Source organism: Aulonocara stuartgranti (genome assembly GCF_965226115.1).
Source record: "Aulonocara stuartgranti genome assembly, chromosome: 2".
Lineage (NCBI taxonomy): Eukaryota > Metazoa > Chordata > Actinopteri > Cichliformes > Cichlidae > Aulonocara > Aulonocara stuartgranti.
In genome coordinates, this window is record NC_138940.1 from 8,650,018 (window position 1) to 8,669,502 (window position 19,485).

At 38.7% G+C, this 19,485-nt stretch overlaps 1 protein-coding gene across 2 annotated transcripts; it reads right to left on the reverse strand.

Moving 5' to 3' along the window:
* Positions 1-1,098: 1,098 nt before the first annotated feature.
* On the reverse strand, positions 1,099-18,491 carry LOC309716634 (uncharacterized protein). Of its 2 annotated transcripts, none has more exons than XM_082550558.1 (8): positions 17,823-18,491; positions 15,353-15,510; positions 13,913-14,169; positions 12,298-12,385; positions 9,860-9,972; positions 7,140-7,289; positions 6,941-7,028; positions 1,099-1,353 (listed from the first exon to the last, which is right to left on the reverse strand). In XM_082550558.1, exons 1-8 carry the CDS (start codon positions 17,917-17,919, stop codon positions 1,315-1,317), a joined length of 990 nt encoding a protein of 329 aa, XP_082406684.1. In that variant the 5' UTR covers positions 17,920-18,491; the 3' UTR covers positions 1,099-1,314. The 2 variants fall into 2 exon arrangements, with proteins under 2 accessions (XP_082406684.1, XP_082406683.1); XM_082550557.1 differs by having other exon boundaries at positions 6,941-7,031; positions 17,823-18,488.
* Positions 18,492-19,485: the final 994 nt, after the last annotated feature.

The following is a 19,485-nucleotide window of genomic DNA, read 5'->3' on the forward strand; positions in this document are numbered from 1 at the left end:
ATCTCTCCTCTGTAGTACACCATGTAAAATTTATGGTCTGATAGGCTATGGGCCAACATAACTTAATCATGTAAGTTAATCATAACTTAATCATGTAAGTTATGAACATACATATATATATATATATATATATATATATATATATATATATATAATTTTTATTTCACATAGAGAATTAGTGATATTTCCAGGCTAAAAATTGATTACCTCAAATACTGGATCAAGCCCTGAAACCAGTAAGTACTTTAATGGTTCCACTCATCATGAAGTCAGCAGGTTTTTGGTTGTGAGCTTTAAACATAAAATGTGTAGCAATATACCCAAAGTTTTAGTTATATGTTTGATATTTGCAAACAAATGTTTGCTATTCAGCATCATCGGACTGAGTGCAGGAGCTTGGTGGTCGTGCCATTAAAGCTATGAGACTGTGGTGTAGTTTGTGTAAAGCCTGTTGAACATGGAGTCAAAACTTAAATCACACATCTTGTCCGCTGTTTGTCAAACGAACCCCTGTCATGCTAACAAAAAATGTTGTCCCAGCACCGCCGATGAAATATAATGATGCTTCCTGTATCATTAATGGTTTAGTGTTGTTAAGATTTTTTTATGCATGTTGAAAGTTTGCTATAGTCCTGAATAAACGTGTAGCTCCTCATGTTGATTGCAGTGTAATGTTTGTGGTGTGACAGAATGCATACTTTAAATGTCTTGGCTCACCGTGTGTAAACTGCGTTTGCAATAAGCATGTATCATATGGTTCACATATGATAAAGCGTCTGAGTCACCGTGTTTAATCTGAGCCACATGCAAATTGATGAATGAAGCGATCTGCTCATCAGAGTCAAGCAGTACCAGTGGGGGGATAATCAGTATTGCTTCATTTTGGTTGAAAGAACATTTGTTGCTTCCTCTGCACGCCAGCTGCTGGTTGTCCTGCAACGTTTCATTGGCAAAACAACAAAAAGAGAACATTTGCAGGTGCTTGTGCTCTTGTTAGTGGTGTTGATTACAAGGTTTGAACAATGGACAATTACTGAAAAATGTGACCAGACAGAGTCGAGGCACATGTGATGTGCATGTGTGACATCAAAAGCGGGACAGGAGCACATTGTATTTTAATTCGGTCATATATCACGATGAACAATAGTGGAAACAAAACAATGCGTGTGTGGTTTCACGGGTGTGTTTTTCCAAGGGTGTTTGGTTTTTCAAAACAATGACTGGAAGGTAAGCTAACCACAAACACATAAAACATTGCATCTCCTGGCTTGCAGAAAGTGAGAAAAGAAAGCAAAGACATCCAGGCTTCTGTCCTCATGGAGGTTTTTGGTATCCGTCGATAGGGCTCCCTGCCTGAGGGCAGAAAAATAAAATGTAAGTGAAGATGACCAAAGACAATAAACATAAGAGTGCACAAGAAGGGAATTGAGAGTGAGAAAAAACCTCAAAGAAAGTAAGTACAGGTCAAAGGATGGCTGGAAATGAATGCTACAAGTGAGATTGAGGGATATTTCTATTTTAACCAGCTGTATTTTCCTGTTAATGTGACTGTCGTAACTCTGTGTATTCTCCACACCGATTGTAAAAAGCAAATCTACTTGCAAGCAGCATATATTATAGCAAAAAGTGCAAGCTCTCTGCAGCTTTCCAAAACACGCAATTGTACATATAACAGGTTAGTCTGCTTTGTAATTTAATTCAAAACTCAAAATGGCACTCAGCACTTGTTCCTATGGTGTCCTAGGGGATCTCCTCCCAGATCTAGACAGGGCATCACTGAGCTCCTGAAAGTCTGAGGTGCAATCTGGTGCGTCAGATGGACAAGCATAATGTCCCAGAGGCATTCTATTAGATTTAGGTCAGATGTGCGTGGGGGTCAGTGTTATCAATTCCTTCATCTTCCAGGATCTGCTTGTAAAGTTTTGCCTCATGAGGTCGGGCTTTGTCATACATCGGGAGGAAGCCCAGGGCCCACTGCACCAGTGTATGGTCTGATAGTGGGGCCAAGGATTTCACCCCGATATTTAATGGCAGTCAGGATGCCACTTGCTGAGTCTGTAGAGGTCAGTGCATCCCTCCGTGGTCCCTCCCTGAACGATGATACAGGCAGCATAACGTTCTCCACAGCTTCTCCAGGTCCTTTCAAATCTGTCACATGTCTTCAAGGTGAAGCTGCCCTCATTTGTGAAAAGCACAGGGCACTAGTGGTGGACCTGCCAATTATGGTATTCTGTGGCAAATGCCAATCAGACTACATGGTATCAGGTATATTCTGTGATCTTGAGACTGTGCTGGGAGACACAGCAAACCTTGCAATGGCATGTATTGACGTATTGATACTGAGCAATCGGAAAAAATGGTCGGTGGCCTCCACCTGTAAAACCATTCCTGTTTTGGGGTTGTCTCATTGTTCCACATCTAGTGGACCTGTTGTAAATTTAATTAACACAAAAGAACCAGAATTTATTTAACAATCCTCTCTGTTATTCAACTGAACAGATCAATATCCCAGAATTTTAACTGAGTTGATGCCATACTCTGATTTAAAAGGGTTTCTTTTTTTAAAGGCAGAGTATCTTCTCCTATATTTCCAAAACTACCCAGAGAACCAGAGTTAGACTTATTGGTCTCTCAATAAGTTACTTAATCTAAACACTAGAAGAAGATTCACACTGATATTTAGCCAAGAATTTGAGACTTTTTATTCACCTGTACTTCAGCAGCACCACTCTGTCTGAAATAGCACATCTCTCTATCTCTGCAGATGTCAGCCCAATGAACAGTAAGCGTCCTCCTTTTCTCTTTCTGTCATCTAACAATACTTATGTCTACACAATGTGAATCTCCCATTTGTATAAATCATGTCAGAGCTGGTAATGTGTTTTTTCATGGCTGTTTCCTCTATGACTCCGGTGCTCCCTGCTCCTCCAGCTAAATTTCTTCCCTCTCTCAGCTCAGCAAGGACTGCAAAAAAAACCCACTCTGCATCATCTGCACTCAATCAGAATAATTATCCCAAGAAATGCACTGCAGAGTCTGTGAGAGGTGAGGGGAATGAAGCACAGAGGCTATTGGCAATCACCTCCCTCCAGTCATTATTAGTCATCTCTTTGCTGCTTTGGAAAAGGACTCGAATGGCTTGGGAGGAAGCCATGTGCAGCTGACAGACAGACAGTGAAAAGGTCTGATGTGAATCCGGAGCCCAAAAAATATCAGCCACCTCTGAAGTCTCTGGCAGCCTGGCAGCTCATCTGGGGGACTGGCAGCCATCCGCACACGATTATTAGCCTTATGTTCTGTCTGTCAGGCTTCCTCTTATCCCCATTTTTTAAAACACTGAACTTGTCATTCTGAAGATGTGAGGGCTTTGAAAAATCCCCAAAGTGGCCAGGCAGACACCTTCCACTATAAAAATCCTGCAGGAGGATGAAGTGTTTGAGGTCCTGTCAGGATTTGTGAGCTCTTCCTGAAGGACTTCTTTGTGAGACATCGTGGGGTTCCTATTTGATTGCAAAATGGCTTTGAAACCTCAAGTTCCTCAAAGCCCTCTAACTTTTTAAAGCATGCTGCAGACAGAAAAACAAAACACTGATTAGACTCTGGTACCCATGAAGTATCAGTTATATGAATGCTCTGGCTGTTCTGCAAGTCCACAGGGGACTGGCAGCCATCCTCGCATGACTATCGCTGTTTTGAATGTCTGTTTTGCTCTTGAGTTGTGCATTCTTCTTTTATCCAAAGATTTTAAAACATTACACTGGTCACTCTTACAGAATCCTTTCCAACAATCCCAAGGCTGCTACTATCTGCACACTGCTCTTCAAATGAATACACTCAGGAGAAATATGGTTAGTTTAGCTTAGCATAAAGACTGGAAAAACTAAACTGGAAAAACATAACGTTCTGGTTTTATGGGCATTAAGCAGAGGACTTTTCTTGGCTTGGAGCAGTGACTCACTGGTGAATCTGCTGAGTGATGGAAAACATCCCAGTAATGACATATTTGTTGTTTTCACACTGTTTATTTTATAGATTAAACAACCAATATAAAACACAATACTAAGTAAGCTGAAAAGCCAGTGGTAGATTATGCTACCTGCGCACAAAACTAGACTGTTTCCTTGTATTTCGGTTCTGAATGCTAAGCTAACTAGTTGCTCACTCCAGCTTCATATTCAATAGAAAGAGGCTTCAATGCTTTCAACTAACCCTTGAAAATAAACCCATTAAGCTTATCTCTCAAAATGTTAAACTTTAACAAACACAACACGTCAGACATATGAATCCTCCTGAACAAGTTTCCTCTTTCAATTCAGCTTTTCAGCGATTTGCATCAAAGACATTTCAGAAAATTCAGCAAATGTGATGCCCCTATCAATGCCATCACAGCAACAACAACAGAAAACTGTGTGTACTCAGTTCTGAGTGTAGCATACTATGGATGTGTATAAATAAAATAATAAAAGCCCCAGTTATACAAAGAATTAAAAACTACTAACACAATCTAAACTGGTACTTTGATTAAATCCAATATGCAATGAACATGTCATAAACTAAGCTGCAACTTTCAGTGCATAAAAATTAGGTAGTGGGAAAGAAGAACTCCCTTCCAACAACTGGTTTGGTGATTGCATTGCATTTTTTCACATTTTGTGACCAGTTTTCAAGCAGATGTGGCAAATAACTGATCGCCCAGAGGTTGAAATGCATCATCTTCAGACTCTAGGTGACTATTGTCGATAGCAAGGCGACTGCATGGGTTGCCTGGTGGGAGGCAATTGCAGTCTGTCTCAGACTGACTACAATCACTCTGAGACAGACTGGTGAAGGTTTGAGTGAGTTTGTGTCAATGAATGCAACTTGTCTGCAATATTCAACCAAACTGGTTACCAACTGGTTGCATTGTGGTTATATTCCTGTATAAATACAAGGGTACCAAGCACCTGTGCCGTGTTGCAGTTAAATTGCCGCTCTGCATCAACTATGTCACTATTTGTGGAGGAATTTCTGTTTCAAAATCTATGAGGTCTTACTGGACTCCGGTGTGTTAAGACAGTGATAAAACACCAGTGAGACAGTCTGCTGCCAACTATTTACATTCAAAGTCGGTTTGACGATAACAACTGATTGCAAGTGGTTGCACACCTGGTTCCCATCTTAAGAGCAAGTTACAAGGAGATAGCTTAGATGGTTCAACAACATCATTTAAACAAAAACAACATGGCAGTGACCAAAAACACTAAAGCTGATGGTTCAAAATGGAAAAATCCAGAAGTCAGTGGGTGAGGTCACTGTGCCTACACCATCTTTTAGATACCGCCTATAATCATAACTAATTTATTTCTATCTGTTTTCATCTGTTACATTGGTTATGCTACCCCAACTTTTTCAGATGTGTTTCACTATTGGATTCTCCAAAGACCTAAAAAGTCAACGACTGTCATCAGTTATTATTGGAAGCAGTCCTGCAGGGTGACTTTCTAAAACTTTGAATGGTTCCACTTTATGTGCTGAGTGGATATTTGTAAATCCAGTTTTTACCCAGATTGTTATTTTTTCAATGTTCTGTTTTTTGGCTTATTTAGTCCTCCTATATGCATGCAGTCTGCTGTACAGACTCGTGTGTCCATGTTTAAAAACACTGATGATACTTCAGTGCACATGAATGTTCAGAGTCTTTTGGAAAACTCTCTGGCACTGCAATGAGCCCACAGCGGACTGGCAGCTGTGACCAGATGAATATGGTTTGGATTTCTAATATTTCAACACGAGTCTGCTCTTGTTTTTGATCCAAATATTTCGAAACACTGAAAAGATGGCTGTAGAGATAGAGGTGACATTGGAGGGGGGAAAAGGGGGGGAACTACAGACTGGTTCGTGAATTCTAAGGCCAAAGGAAACAGCCGATGTTTCAGGTGTCCCAAAGAAAGCACAGCACGAGCCGATTGTTCAAACAGCCTACTTTTACGTTTAGCAGCCAACAAGAACTCCATCTATATGATTAAATTGGACCTTTTTCTGTAGTTCCATACAGAAGTGTTAAAGCAGAGATTGTTGACCTAGGAGGCAGTACATCTGACTGCCCCCACAAGGGTCCCAATACAAGGATTCAATGAAGGATGGTGCTTTGGGTTGAAATACGCTGAGTTACAGTGTATTATTAGATTAGAAATACAAGCACACATTTACATGCACATATTATGCCAACTGTCACAGTTTCTTCATGAAGAGGACACTAGAACTGTATGTATGTAAACTTGGTTATTTGGGGAACGCGCAGCAGTTACTCACTGAATACTTGAAGACTACTCAACCATAAAAAGTAAAAAAGAAAAAAACAATTATTAGACTGTGAGTCTCCTGGATATTTGACAATTCCTTCAGGGACTGGCAGTCACATCCAGATGAATGTTAGCTCTCTTTTTTCATGTCTTCTATTTCAGTCCTGAGATCACCACCAGATTTCTTAAAATAAAGGTTCATCTGAGGGCTGCAGTGACACGCGAAGAGAGCCAGCAAGCATTCGAAACTTCGAGCTGCCACGAAACTTCAGTTTCTCATAACATTATTACAGAAAATAATCACCGCCGTGCTTCACACATGAGAAGTAACAGAGCCACACAGGTACCTTAAAGTGTGCCCTTTAGACGATCCACAGCAGAGATGTTAGACACGTTTATCCAAAGCACACTTGTAATTTCTGGAAGAACTGACAGCACGGCAGCTCCTCTGGGGACTGGCAACCATACTCGAATGAATATTGGCACTGTAATGAAGGTCTAATGTTTCACGTCCAAGGTTTCCACGTGTCATCAGAGATTTCACGAGACCGAACAGGCATGGAGACATTTTGAGTAACCTTTAAGCTGCCGTGAGAAGATTTCTTCTGCAGCAAATTTCGATAAGAAAACCATTCAGGAAGAAAAAATTAAAGTGATACCTGGTCGAGGAGCTCTTCGCACAGCATGTTTGACTTCTCCACCTGAGACTCCAGGTTGGTCATTGTGTCTGCCTCCCATGATATTATACTGCTTTAAGAGACAGGAAGTTTAAATGTGTTATAAGGTGAGTAAAAGTTGAAAAAGACACTCAGATAATAATGAACTAGTTCCTCATTAAATCTGTTCATCTATCACTACCTGTCACAGCCCTCGGCGTCCTGAAGGGGGCAGACAAGTCTCCGTGTTGGACTGCCGTCGTGTGAACGCTTTAGTTTCTCAGCTTTCTTTTCCAACCTGCTGACCTGTCGCAGCAGAGCTTCTCTCTCCTCCATGAGGCAGTCTTTGAACCTGTAGAATATGATAACTCAGCAACTCTTCGAGCACAGCGTACATAATCTCACGAGTTTCTAAATATTTGCTAATTAATCTATAAAGGAAGCAGCAGCAGCATGTAGCCTGGCTGGAGGAGGGGGTTATAAATTGTAGGGTTGATTTCCAGACCTTCCTATCCACATGTAAAAATGTCCTAAAGCAAGATGTTGAACCCCCGTGTGCTTTCTAAATTTTAGCTGCTTTGGATACGAGTTTGCCAATGTGTCTAATGCAATGTGCATAAGCAGGGCCCAGAATATGAATTATGTGCACTACCTGTACTGATTGCATTAGAAATTTCTGGAGCGGGGCTTGTAATATATCAATGTATCAATTTGAAGTGAAAAGATAGGGGGGAAAAATGCACATTTACGCTCTCAGTCAAAATTCCTCTGATGTAAACACCAGACCAACAGAACAATACAATTTAGTTTCTTACCCTGTCCTTGACAGACTGTCATACGATCCAACTTATCCTAAACATGAAATCTGTATTAATCTTTTGGAAAGTTTAATGTGAGGAATTCTGGGGCCTAAGGCTGGGACACTAACAGGAAACATTTGGGTCACAGAGGGGAGATGTTTGAAAGCACTTAACTTTCTTCAAGAATCATCAATCTCTATTTTTTTGTATAAAGTTGATCTAGTGACTCACGAAAACAGATTTTAAGTGATTCCTTAAGGCTGCAATGTTTCTTGTTTCAGTTATAAAGGCGAAACATGGGAGATGCTTTAAAAATATCATCCAGTGTGTTAGAAGGGCCTCGGGGATTCTAGCAGAGCTTTCTGACTGATGAACAAACATTGCTGGTTAGTTTTAAAGAAACTTATGGTTACTTCTGTGACCTAAATGCATGATGATGAGTGGTATCCTACCCACATACACTATAGTACTTAGTTAATTTCTAGCAAACTCAGCTGTCAGACCTCTATCTCAACTTATTGGTCTTTCTTTAATTACAAGAGACATATAAAAGTATTAAAAAGAGGTTTTTGTGACATTTTTGGAAGCTACAACACTCTTTCCAGATCTCTTGTCCGTAACATTTTAGCACCTTTAAGCATGTTGTTTCAGTTTTACGACCTGTAGCAGCTTATGTGCTGTGGTGCACCCTCACTGCTGTTTCCAGCTGGTGCAGACAGCTGTTTTCAGCTGTGACAAACCAACCTGCATGGCAGCACAAAGATGCAGTCAGAGGCTTGTTGGGAATTGAATTTTGAAGTTTTTTTCCCCAGAGAAGATGGTGAAGACGGAGTTAAAGTAAATAAGATGGGTAGAAAGCAGACTACAAAGTCAATTAGGTCCCTCTGTGTCTGCTTATTGTGAGTATGTGTAGCTCATACTAACACAGTGCTACCAGTAACATCATAACAAGGCCAAATCATACCATGGGAATTTTAGGTAGCTTTGTAGTTCTGCCACAAAGAAACAGACAGATCAAAGATGTTAATGCTTAAAAAATAGTTTAAAAACTTTTTAAATTCATCCAAATCTCTCAAAAACAGCTATGATGTTACATCTATTGATGTCTTTGTATTGTGTTGCAGTGATATCAAGAAATCAGGATGGACTGTGCTCTCTTGTAATACCACTTTGATCCACATGATGGTGCACTGAGTGTCTAATCCAGGGGTGTCAAACTCAAATACACAGTGGGCCAAAATTCAAAACTGGAACAAATTCGCGGGCTAACATTAATATTTATTGAAAAATATTTATTCCTCCAGATATAAGAATGAATCTTTTCTTATGGACTCAAACACGTTTTGCTGAAAAACTGAATATGGAACAAGCAAAGCTTAATACTAAACAATATATATATTAGCTGTATAATACCAGTAGGCCGCTCTAATAGTAATTTGGTATGGCTTCGCGGGCCAAATGTCATTAGGCTGCGGGCCAAATGTGGCCCGCGGGCCAGAGTTTGACACCTATGGTCTAATCTGATTTAAGTCCAAAAACACCCATTACAGCAGTATTCACGCAACATTTTAAAGAATTCTTGTTACTATCACACTTTTGTTGTGTTTTAGGTGGACAACTACACTAGAACCTTCTGGTAAAACACTGCCATCTTGTGGTGAAATGTTTAATGACATTTGCAGAAGGTAATTGCAAAAAGTACCTTTAATCACTGTTTAGAATAAATCAAGTATTTCTATACAAATAAAAAATAATTGTGTTTGAGTAAATGACAGTCAGTTAAACAACTGGAATAGTTTGCTTGTTTATTTTAATCACATTTGACATGCATTAACTCTGGTAGATGCTTTGTATATTATAAGAAATCAGAACTTTACTCACTTCCAGCTAGATAAAAACGCAAGTAGATAAGTCACCTTTCCAATAATCATTTACAAATGTATTTTCTATGCAGAACCACATTATTTATATTAAGAAGGGGTTTTCAGGGTTTCGTTTACATCAACTTTGAGCATGTGTGCAGACAATAAAGACTTTAAAATCTGATCCTGTTATGTTTTTTGGTACACACAGCTGAGATATATTTAAAAACAAAGCAAAACAAAAAAAGAACCCTACTCACCTCTTCACACAAGACATCCAGTAACGCTGTTGCTGACAAAGCCACTCGAACTGCTCTGCCGTCTCCTGAAGTTTCCTCAGGCTTCCCTCATTTTCCTGCTGCAGTTCCCTCACCTCAAAAAAAAAAATACAAATAAATAAATATATTTCTCCCAAAACCAGGATGTGACCAAGACAACAAAATTAGAAAATTATGATGTGGGCGTGTAAATATAAATCAGGAAAAGACGACATGTCATGTGGAAAGATGAGCGGGTCCAGTGGAGTCAGACTTAATCTTCTGCTCCCAGACCTTTCACAATAATTTACAGGCCTTATCCCCTGCAAATAATTGTTCTCATGAAGTTTCTCACTGACTCTGCAGTCTGTTGTTCTCTTCTCTTGGCCTTGTGGAGATGTCTCAAAGGAAAGATAATTGTAGACCTGGATTGTTTGCTGTTTGATGGACTGGATGAAGCAGACGCCAATGCGGGAGTGAGTCTTTGAAGCCGAGTGTAAATAAATGAGGAATGTTCCGCTAATGCCTGGACCCAACACACCGACACACACCAATGCAGACCTAATGCCAGCAACATCTGAATTAGTGCTCTCACTTGGGTGGTTGTAGTTTTTAAAATTTGGACACAGTACATAAATTTGAACCGTGAGGTTTTCGGAATCCAGCGGCAGATCATTATTCACAGCTGGCAACCCCAAAAAAAGGCCAAAGCAGTGTTTAAATAAGTGTCTGATCCTGACATCTGCTGGACAAAATCAGCACTGCAATCACTAAACTGATGATTTTATTGAACCTCCTCATTAGCCAAAGTCTTGCATTTTACACTTTTTTTCTTTTCCAGCAGCATTTGCCTTGATGAAGGGATGTCTCCCCCGGTGCTTCTGCTGAGATTTCTCTCATCATGTACAGCTAATAGGTTGTTTTAGAGGGTGGTTCTTTTCAGGGTCCAAGAATAGAGGATTTTGATGTTATATGTGATAGTCCTGAGCCCTCCTTGTTTTGCCTGCATGCTGCACCTTTCAGGTACAAATGCTTGACTGCTCTTACCTCAATAAGGAAATTACTTTACTTGCTCGATGTGCAGTTTATAGTCAATTTTGCTTATGAATTTTCCTAATTGAATGAAGTGACCCATGAGTATCTGCGTAGCAGCCATAATAAGAGCTGGTCAGAGTATATACATACTAAGGAATGTTGCTCTGATGCTTCCTTTATTACCTGCTTTACCACAAGACACACTGGCTCATCCTTTATGAAAGGAAATGCAGTAAGGCTATCTCATAAGTCGAAGTGACACACTATCTGAAGATCATTAAAAACAAACAATCAACATAACTGACAAAACCCATGAGCCTCTCAACGTTCTTTTTTTATTGTCTTGCAGTTTCTTGTTTAAGCCAGAAATGTTTGACTTTGTTAAATAAATGTTAACGTAATTAAAATTCTTGCCGCGTGGGTCCAGCATCTTTATAACATCAGAGTGAGCTTATTCACGATTTGAACCTGTGGCTTTGCGCATACCAAGCAAGATCACACTCAACAATGTCCAAACACATGGACAGTTTCACACAGGAAACTTCTTGCCTCCTTTATTATTTTATTTAAATTCAATCAGTTTAATAAAGCACTGTGTACTTTTTGTTATGATGCTATGGACAGTTTGCTTTTACCGACAGCAGTATTTACTTTATTGCTTCAGAGGCCTGATATGAGTTTGTTTCTTCAGCAGTGTTTATCTAACAGTTCTCAGATCACAGCAGAGAATCATTTTAAAATACTTTTGCTTTTTCCATAAATCCTAATCATCAGTAAGGACGCGTATCAGATCTCCAGACGCAGTGCAAACACTGCAGCTCTCTCCGCTTGGCTCATCCTGAACTACTCATCAAAAACATGGTGAAGCTGCTCAAATGTGGAACAAATTACCAAAGGAGCTCAGGCTGGTGCCGACTACTTTTAAAATAGTTTTACATTCAAAATATAGACCTGCACATTTACCAGCGATTTCAATAAAACGTACTGTATCCAGATTTCTTACAGCAGATTCCCCTCCTGACGCAAACCCCAAAGAGATTTGGCAAATGTGTAAACTGCTACACAATAAAGAGAACTAAAAGTATGGAAGGTTTTGGAAAGTGTGAGTAGCTTGTTGAGTGTTACTAACGTCATGAGTGTGCAGCTTCCCCTCACTGCCCCCTCACCTGTGATATCTACTTTCAAAGAATGAAGATGACCACCCTGAAAAAGTCGATGGTTCAAAACAGGACCTCACAACACAGTGGCTGTGTCCATCCTTTGTATACAGTCTCTGCATGACTTTTCAGAGACACTTTTCAGAGTCTTTGCACCACAAATATTACACCTTCAGCCTTTTGTTTCGAATTTATATGCAGTAAACTCTGAGCTTTGACCCACGTCACTCCTAAACTCTTCCTTCTCACCTCCTTCTGATAAGTTCTGCGGAGATCCGTCAGCTCTTCTGTCAGCATCCTGTTAGTTTCTTCTAGCCTTTCCAGCTCCACTGTCTTACTGTTGATGACAATTAGAAAAATGTCTTATTTACCTGTGTCAGCTCATTAAACTCTGCTTGTAGCCAGTTTAATTTTAGTATCTTTATTTGATCTTTCATCAATGTAAAGTTTACTGTAAGATAAACACTCATACTTAAAATTTACATTACTAAAGTAACTAAAATACTCACTCTTATCGTAGTGTGCTTAGATGTATTTTGTTTTTTCACACTCCATTTATTCATTTCTTTGTAGCCATCAGATAAGGAAACATGTTGGTCTTGATAAAAGTTTTAGGGTAAATATTTTGCTCTCTGCGAACGCCCAAATTTCTTTCATCTGCATTTCTGGAGTCATAATGTGATAACAAACTCTGACACTAAGCCGACACTCTGCAGGGATTTAACGTCAGCAGACTGAAGCTCGCCGCTGCTCGGAGGACTTTTCAGCTGATTTAAAGTCGCGGGTCCAGACTCGATGTTTTTGTTCAGCCTTGAAACAACAGTCTGAGACAATTTTCTTCTCTGTGCCGGGCAGCCCGTGACAGCTTTACTTGGCTTCAGTTTCCACAAGATGGTAATCAAAAGTCAACCGTTTTAATGTTTTTTCTTTTTCTGTCTGCAGCCTTATCTGGGTTAATGTTCATTGTGTATGTTTTAATGTCGATAAGGTTTTAATCAAGTCATTAACAATTCAGCAATACAGAGGACAGGCGGCTATTTTAGTTTCTCCAGAGCTATGCAATTTTTAAAAAATGGAAACTGTACACAGAAAGGTCCCAGACGGGGTTTAAAACTCTTCTTGCTGTGAGGTGACAGTGCTAACCACTGTACCACTGTGCCACCCACAGTAATTAGTGGATTAGTCCATTTTTTTTGTGTAGAATACGAAGTAAGAACACAGCATTATAATGACGGCTTTAAAGCCCAGAGTAGAGGTCCTGAGCCTCTTACATCTAAAGTCAAATGTTAGTATGTTAAAAATGGCAAAAATGACTCCAGACAACCACAAAAAGAAAATAAAGTTAAAAAGTAATCCAAGATTTCTATTAAAAATAACAACAAAGAGTTTTGAAACAATTACAAAGAGCAACAAAATGACCACAAAGAGACACAAAACGTATAAATTGTTTCAGAACTAGCTGGTGTCAGTTACAGAGAGATGCAAAACTACCACAGGAGATGCAAAATGGCCACAAAGAGATTTAAAAGTTAATACAAAGATACCTTAATATAATATAAAAATGGCACAAAGAAAATGTAACAACGTGAAAAAGATGCAAAACTACTGTCTTCATCAAACATAAGGAGGTGCTTTCATGTCTCCGAACCCCTCCACTGTCTAAATGTGCGTCTGTTTTGGAGCATGTCAGAGTATTAACTTAAAGTTAAAAAAATGTATTCCTATATTACATGAACTCATTGTGTGTTTTGCGGCTTACCTCTGCAAGTTTTTCTAAGTAAACGTAAACCAAATTGTGCTGTGTAAAGTAAAGAAAGAAAACATGATTCCGTGTTTTGTCATACTGGAGAGACTGAAGATTTACCTGCGCAGCTCTGCGTGGAGGCTCTCAGTGAGTGTAGCTTTGTGCTGGGCCTCAGCGTACAGCTCTGTCTGGAGATTTTCTGCCACCTCAGTTCTGTGTTGGGCCTCAGCCTGCAGCTCCTCCACCAGGCTCTCCAGCTTCACCTCAGAGCTCTGCAGGCAAAGCAGCTCTGCGCCGACCTGCCGCAGTAGCTCTGCATCCCGGGAGCTCGCCTCCACTAGCAGGACCACGCGCTGCCGAAGCAAGTTCACCAGGTCCTGCGGGGAAGATACGGACATACTGAGAATACTGCAGATGTGCTCACATGAACACTTCAGCACTTCCTATCCTTTTCAAATCTCACTGGAGACATGCTATGCTCCAATACAGTCTGCATAAGTGATATCAGACACACCTTTAGGTCAAAGAGTTTGGGACAAGCCTAAACCTGATACTGTCTTTGAGGGGAAAGTGAAGGAGTCAAGCTCTCCAAAACTGTAATAAATACCACTGATGTCTCTAAGAGGCCTGATAATTTGTTACTGTGCAACCTTAAAGTAGGACACAGGATAAATGCTGAGCTGTGCCCTGCTGAAAAATGACTTGTGTCTCTTAAAGCATGAAAAATAATCCTTCTGACCACTTTGATAAGCTGCTGAAACAACTTTAACCTAATTTTAGAAGTTCCAGGGAAATTAATATGACAAGAAAGCTGTTTTGATGCTCATTAGATTTCTTTAGTTCAGTGAAATGTCTCTGTGGTTCAAAACTCTTACTTCTTGTAGCTCATACTTATGCAGTTTGTAAGTAACCAATGCCAAAACATCAGCATTTTCCATGTGCAAACACATTTACTGTAAACTTAATTCCACTGTAACTAACAGACAGCAAAGATGAGCTGATTTGTTGATGTCAGAGGTACAGATTATGTGGATAAATGGAAAGTTTCCTATTCATTTCATAAGCTGTATTTATCCACTACTTCTTAAGAATATTTAAGTCTAGTTTAAATGATTTAAACTAGACTTAAACTAGAAGCAATATATTTAAAAGAGAGAGATTTCTGTACAGAAACCAACCAATAAGAAAATCTATAGATATACACAGATGTCACTCAGCAGCAACACTCAGTGACAGTTTAAATTTCAACCAAGTAACAAATACAATCCAACAAATACTTACATCCTGCAAAATGTAATTTATTTCCACTTCTACTGTAAAATGAGTAGCATATGAATGAGCAAGAACTATTGGGAAGTGGCAGTGATTACAGATTCAACTAAAAGCGAATACCTCAGAGCTTTGTGCAAGTAAGATGTGAAGGTAAAACTTTACGGTGTATTTATTAGTAAATTATTAGCAACTTACTCTATTTGATCTATGTTGAATATATAAATGTAACATTTATAGCAGACAGCCTTGTTCTGTCTACATGTAAAAGATAAGTCATAATCGGTCCACCTGCTGCTGCTGGATCCTGCTGATGAGTTGGGTCTGGTTCATCCTGAGGTCCATATTGAGCTGGTCTTGCTTGAGGAGTTGGGCGGTCACAGCTTCCAGATCATTCTGCAGCCTTCTCTCCTTCTCTCGGGACACCAGAAACTCTCTGTCCAACACCGCTGAGGCCACAAAACCAAGAAGAGTTAGTTAAACTGAGCACATTAGATGTAACTGTGTGGCTGACTTTACTTAAATACTTAATGTTAAACAGTCAATTTTGTACTGCAGACATTTATCACTCCAAAGACATTAATCACTGATGGTTTCATTTCATTAACTGATTAGTGCGGGAAAAAAATAAAAAACAAAAAAGTAAGTTAACTAAAAAATAAATCATATTTTAAAAATAAAATATGAACAGTGTATCAGAACTTCTCTGTAGTTTGTATAACAGTTGCCAGTATGTCTATTATAATACTTAATGCACTTAATGTAATAAATAAATTCTGCTTAAAAACTGATACATCAGTTTTACCAAGCAGAAAATCTACTGCATAGACTACTTTTGATACTTAAAAATACAGATTCCGTCAGTTATACTTAATTAGCTCAGTTATTTAAAAGTTCTATATTTAAACCATTAAGTAAGTAAACTCTGAATTGTTGTAGTTTTATTGATGTAGCTGCTCAATAATTGTTTTTGCTGCAACAAATTATTTTTTATTCAGGATTAACATTTTCTTAAAGAATAAATGAATATAAATAAATAAAATTTAAAAACAAAGTTAAGATGTGAACTTTAACCACTGATTGTTTTAGTTTTGCTTGTACTTATTTTTGTGTGTGATATGTTTAATTAAGGAGTAAAAAGTTGTAATGTAGCACAATTTTGTAGAGTATAATACTTACATTCTGATTTTTTTCTATAGTATATTTTTCTATAATACAGTACTTGAGTAAATATACTTAGTTACATTGTTAAGTTTTTATGTCAGTACAGCTCTAAATCCTTATGATACCAAAACAATAAACACACAACCAGAAAGGCTCTCAAGTACTAACATCAGTACTAATGTAGGATTTAGCCTGTTACAATATTTTTTAATTTTATAACATGGAATAAAATTTTAATTAAACATGGAATTTAATTGAATTAAAAAAGTAGATAACACCACTGTCACCACTCGCTACTCTTACATCTTATTACAGAGGTAAATGTGCATTGTAACTCAGTATGGGCTTTAAGTAGATCAACACTGACCCAGATTGCAATAAAAACAGATAATACAAACTGTAATTATATTACATGTTAAAAAAAACTACCAGAAATTTCTGTAAATAAACTTTGCTCTAGTCAGATACCCTGTAACTGTGACTGCATTGACTTGGAAACTGTTGCACAATGACTATAAAGTTGATTCTGTTAAAGTGTAATCTGCTGCAGGAAACATGCACTTTGTTTTCTGTTTATTAAGAACACCGGGCTCAAACTAATGCAGCGACCCTGCAATAAAGCCTGTTTTCATTAAAGATCAGTGTTTTAGTTCGTCACATTTTACTTGACAGCGTAAAGATGAAAGTATTTCTTTTCACGCAAAACATGTGTGGTTCTTCTAACAAACCTGTGACCTTCGATTGAATTTGATGTTTATTTGGCAAGCGTGTTTTTCCATTCAGGAAATTTGACCCTGGGTCAAGTGGATTCCAATGCACACACACAATGCAACAGCACATAAAGAGATATTTACATATAAATAGATGAAACAGCAGGTCAGACTGTTCCTATACATGGAATGCAGAATGTATTAATATGCATTCAGCATATGCTCTTTATCATAGTGTAAAATAAAATTAATACATTTTATAAACTGAGCTAAATTAAGTTTAGAAATTAAGCTAAACTGAAGCTAATCAATTTATATTTTGAAACATGTTTGCCATGTTTCATGTAGTTTTTCTTTCTTTTTTTCCAAGACATTTTTCAAATTATTATTACTTTATTTTTCAGATTTATTAGTAAAGTCTAACTATGGACATTTGTGACGGGCATTTGTTTATTACCTTTACTATTTTTACAAACAAAGCAATCTTTAAAAACTCATGAATCTATAAGTAAGCAGCAGCACTTCCATTTTCAACAGTCACATAATTATACTAAGCAACTTTTTCTGTGCAGGACTTTGACTTGTAGCAAAGCATGATAATAAAGCCAGCAATACTTTGACTAAAGAAAAGGATGGGAGCACTTTCTGCAGTTCTGATGACATTTTAAATATTAATTTCCATCTTATTTAAACTGTTAGCTGTATAGACATTGTGTGGTGCTCATCTGATCTACTACTTGACTATAATCTGAACGCCTCAGTGGACTCAACATTATAACCTTCCTGAAGGGAGAAGAGGGTTTTTTTTCCCTTGTAGTAAACTAGCAGTTTTCATGTAGATAAGAGATTAACAGTCAGCTGAACCCGTCTTGACCTTTGTGACTTACCTTTGTCATGAGCTAGGCGGGTGCACTTGGCCGTCAGATACTGGATCTGACTGAAGTCCTCGTCCCGGTGTGCTCGGAAAAACCGCCTCATGATCATCTGTGTCTCATCTGCTCCCTGAAAGACCTAAAACCGCCTTCCCATGATCCTCGGGGCAGGGCGGGTGTGTCCCACATGGTCTGAGAGGACATAGCGTGCACATTTCCCGCAATATTTAACCTTACCTGAAGGTCTTAAAGAGGACTCCTACCTGGTGCACACCTACAAGGGGCAGGTTTCAGCATTAAAACAAGCTGCTGTTGTCACAACATGGAAGCGAGTGCTGCTGCGGTGTCTCTCTGTGGATTTTCTTGCCATCTGGCCTGCTACTTGAATAAAGAGGGAAAACTAAAGTTTGCATCATGCACAAAGTAAAAGGCTGATCTTATTTTATATGCAAATTGTGTTGTGAAGTTCTCCCCCGAGGCAGTGGCTGAGCTGAAGAGGTTGGGCATGTTGTATCTAGCAGACAGGAGTCTTTATGGCAGCAGCCTCAGGTTAGTGCTTTATTATATATGACTGCATAAGAGGTTTAATAAAGGAAAATCCCATGAATGTGCATTAAAATCTAGAACTTTATAAAATGTATTCTGTTAAAGTGTCTATGTGTTGGTTTAGGTTTGATATATTGCCATGGAGATGAGCTCACTATGTTTTCAGTATTTTGTTGCTAGCAAGTAAAAAAATCCAGAGGACTGTGCAGCCTTGGTGAAGGTGAGCGTGTTCAGGTCACTGACTGTTATTTACTTTACAAACAACATGGAAAAGCCTTCTCTGTAAGTGATACACAGCTTTTCCATTTATTTGAGGTCATGTACAGGAAGTCTTGAACTTTTTAGGACAAATTTACCTTCAGCGGTGTGAGGCCACGGCGCATTGGTGCTCATAAAGGAGACGCTTTGTCTTTATTTTCCTAAATCCTTTCTCCTGCTTTATATAATAGAGCTGGACACCTCGAGAGGGGACTGTGGTTCGCTCTCGAACCTGTGGTCCAGTTTTTCTGCCACCAGAGGGAGACACACTGCCTCTAAGAGCCACTCCCCTGTGTGTACAATCGAAGACATTTTTTGGATTAGGTTTACATTCATGGATATTTAAAATGAAGACAGCCGCAAAGCTTGTTACAAGCCCAGCAAAGGAACACGAAAATAATAAATAATAAAATATTGAAATTATTTTAAAAAACATAATCAAAATAAGTTGATATTTTAATTAATTAACTGGTACTATTATTTATTTAGTTTGCTTTTTCTGGTGACAATCTGCACATTTTCCACCATAATGGAGAACCATGTCCCAAAGCAAATGTAGCAGATAGCTATGAGGCTCAGAGATCTCCATTTTGGATCTACAATCAGGCCTAAAAAGGCAGGAGAAGAACAAAGTGATCAATGTGGAGCACTGATAACCACGCATGGATCGCCATCAATCAGGATTTGATTATCTGAATGCATCTGAATAAAAAGTGAAAGTGAAACAAAAAGTTCTGCCACTATCAAAATTTGTGTTCATAACTGCAGAGCTAGAAAATTAACTGGGAGATTTTTTTTGATAAGTTATTAAAGCAAGCAGGAGATATTTACCAAACTTCTGAGGAGTGACACCTTTCTTCTTTTTATTATTTTA

Excerpts from the sequence above, each read along its gene's own strand:
- LOC309716634 (XM_082550557.1), bottom strand. The coding sequence starts at position 17,919 with ATGATCATGAGGCGGTTTTTCCGAGCACACCGGGACGAGGACTTCAGT. Across the intron at positions 12,386-13,912 it reads CTCCACGCAGAGCTGCGCAG|TAAGACAGTGGAGCTGGAAA; the intron begins GTAAATCTTCAG and ends TGTCATCAACAG. Across the intron at positions 1,354-6,940 it reads GCGAAGAGCTCCTCGACCAG|GCAGGGAGCCCTATCGACGG; the intron begins GTATCACTTTAA and ends TTCTGCCCTCAG.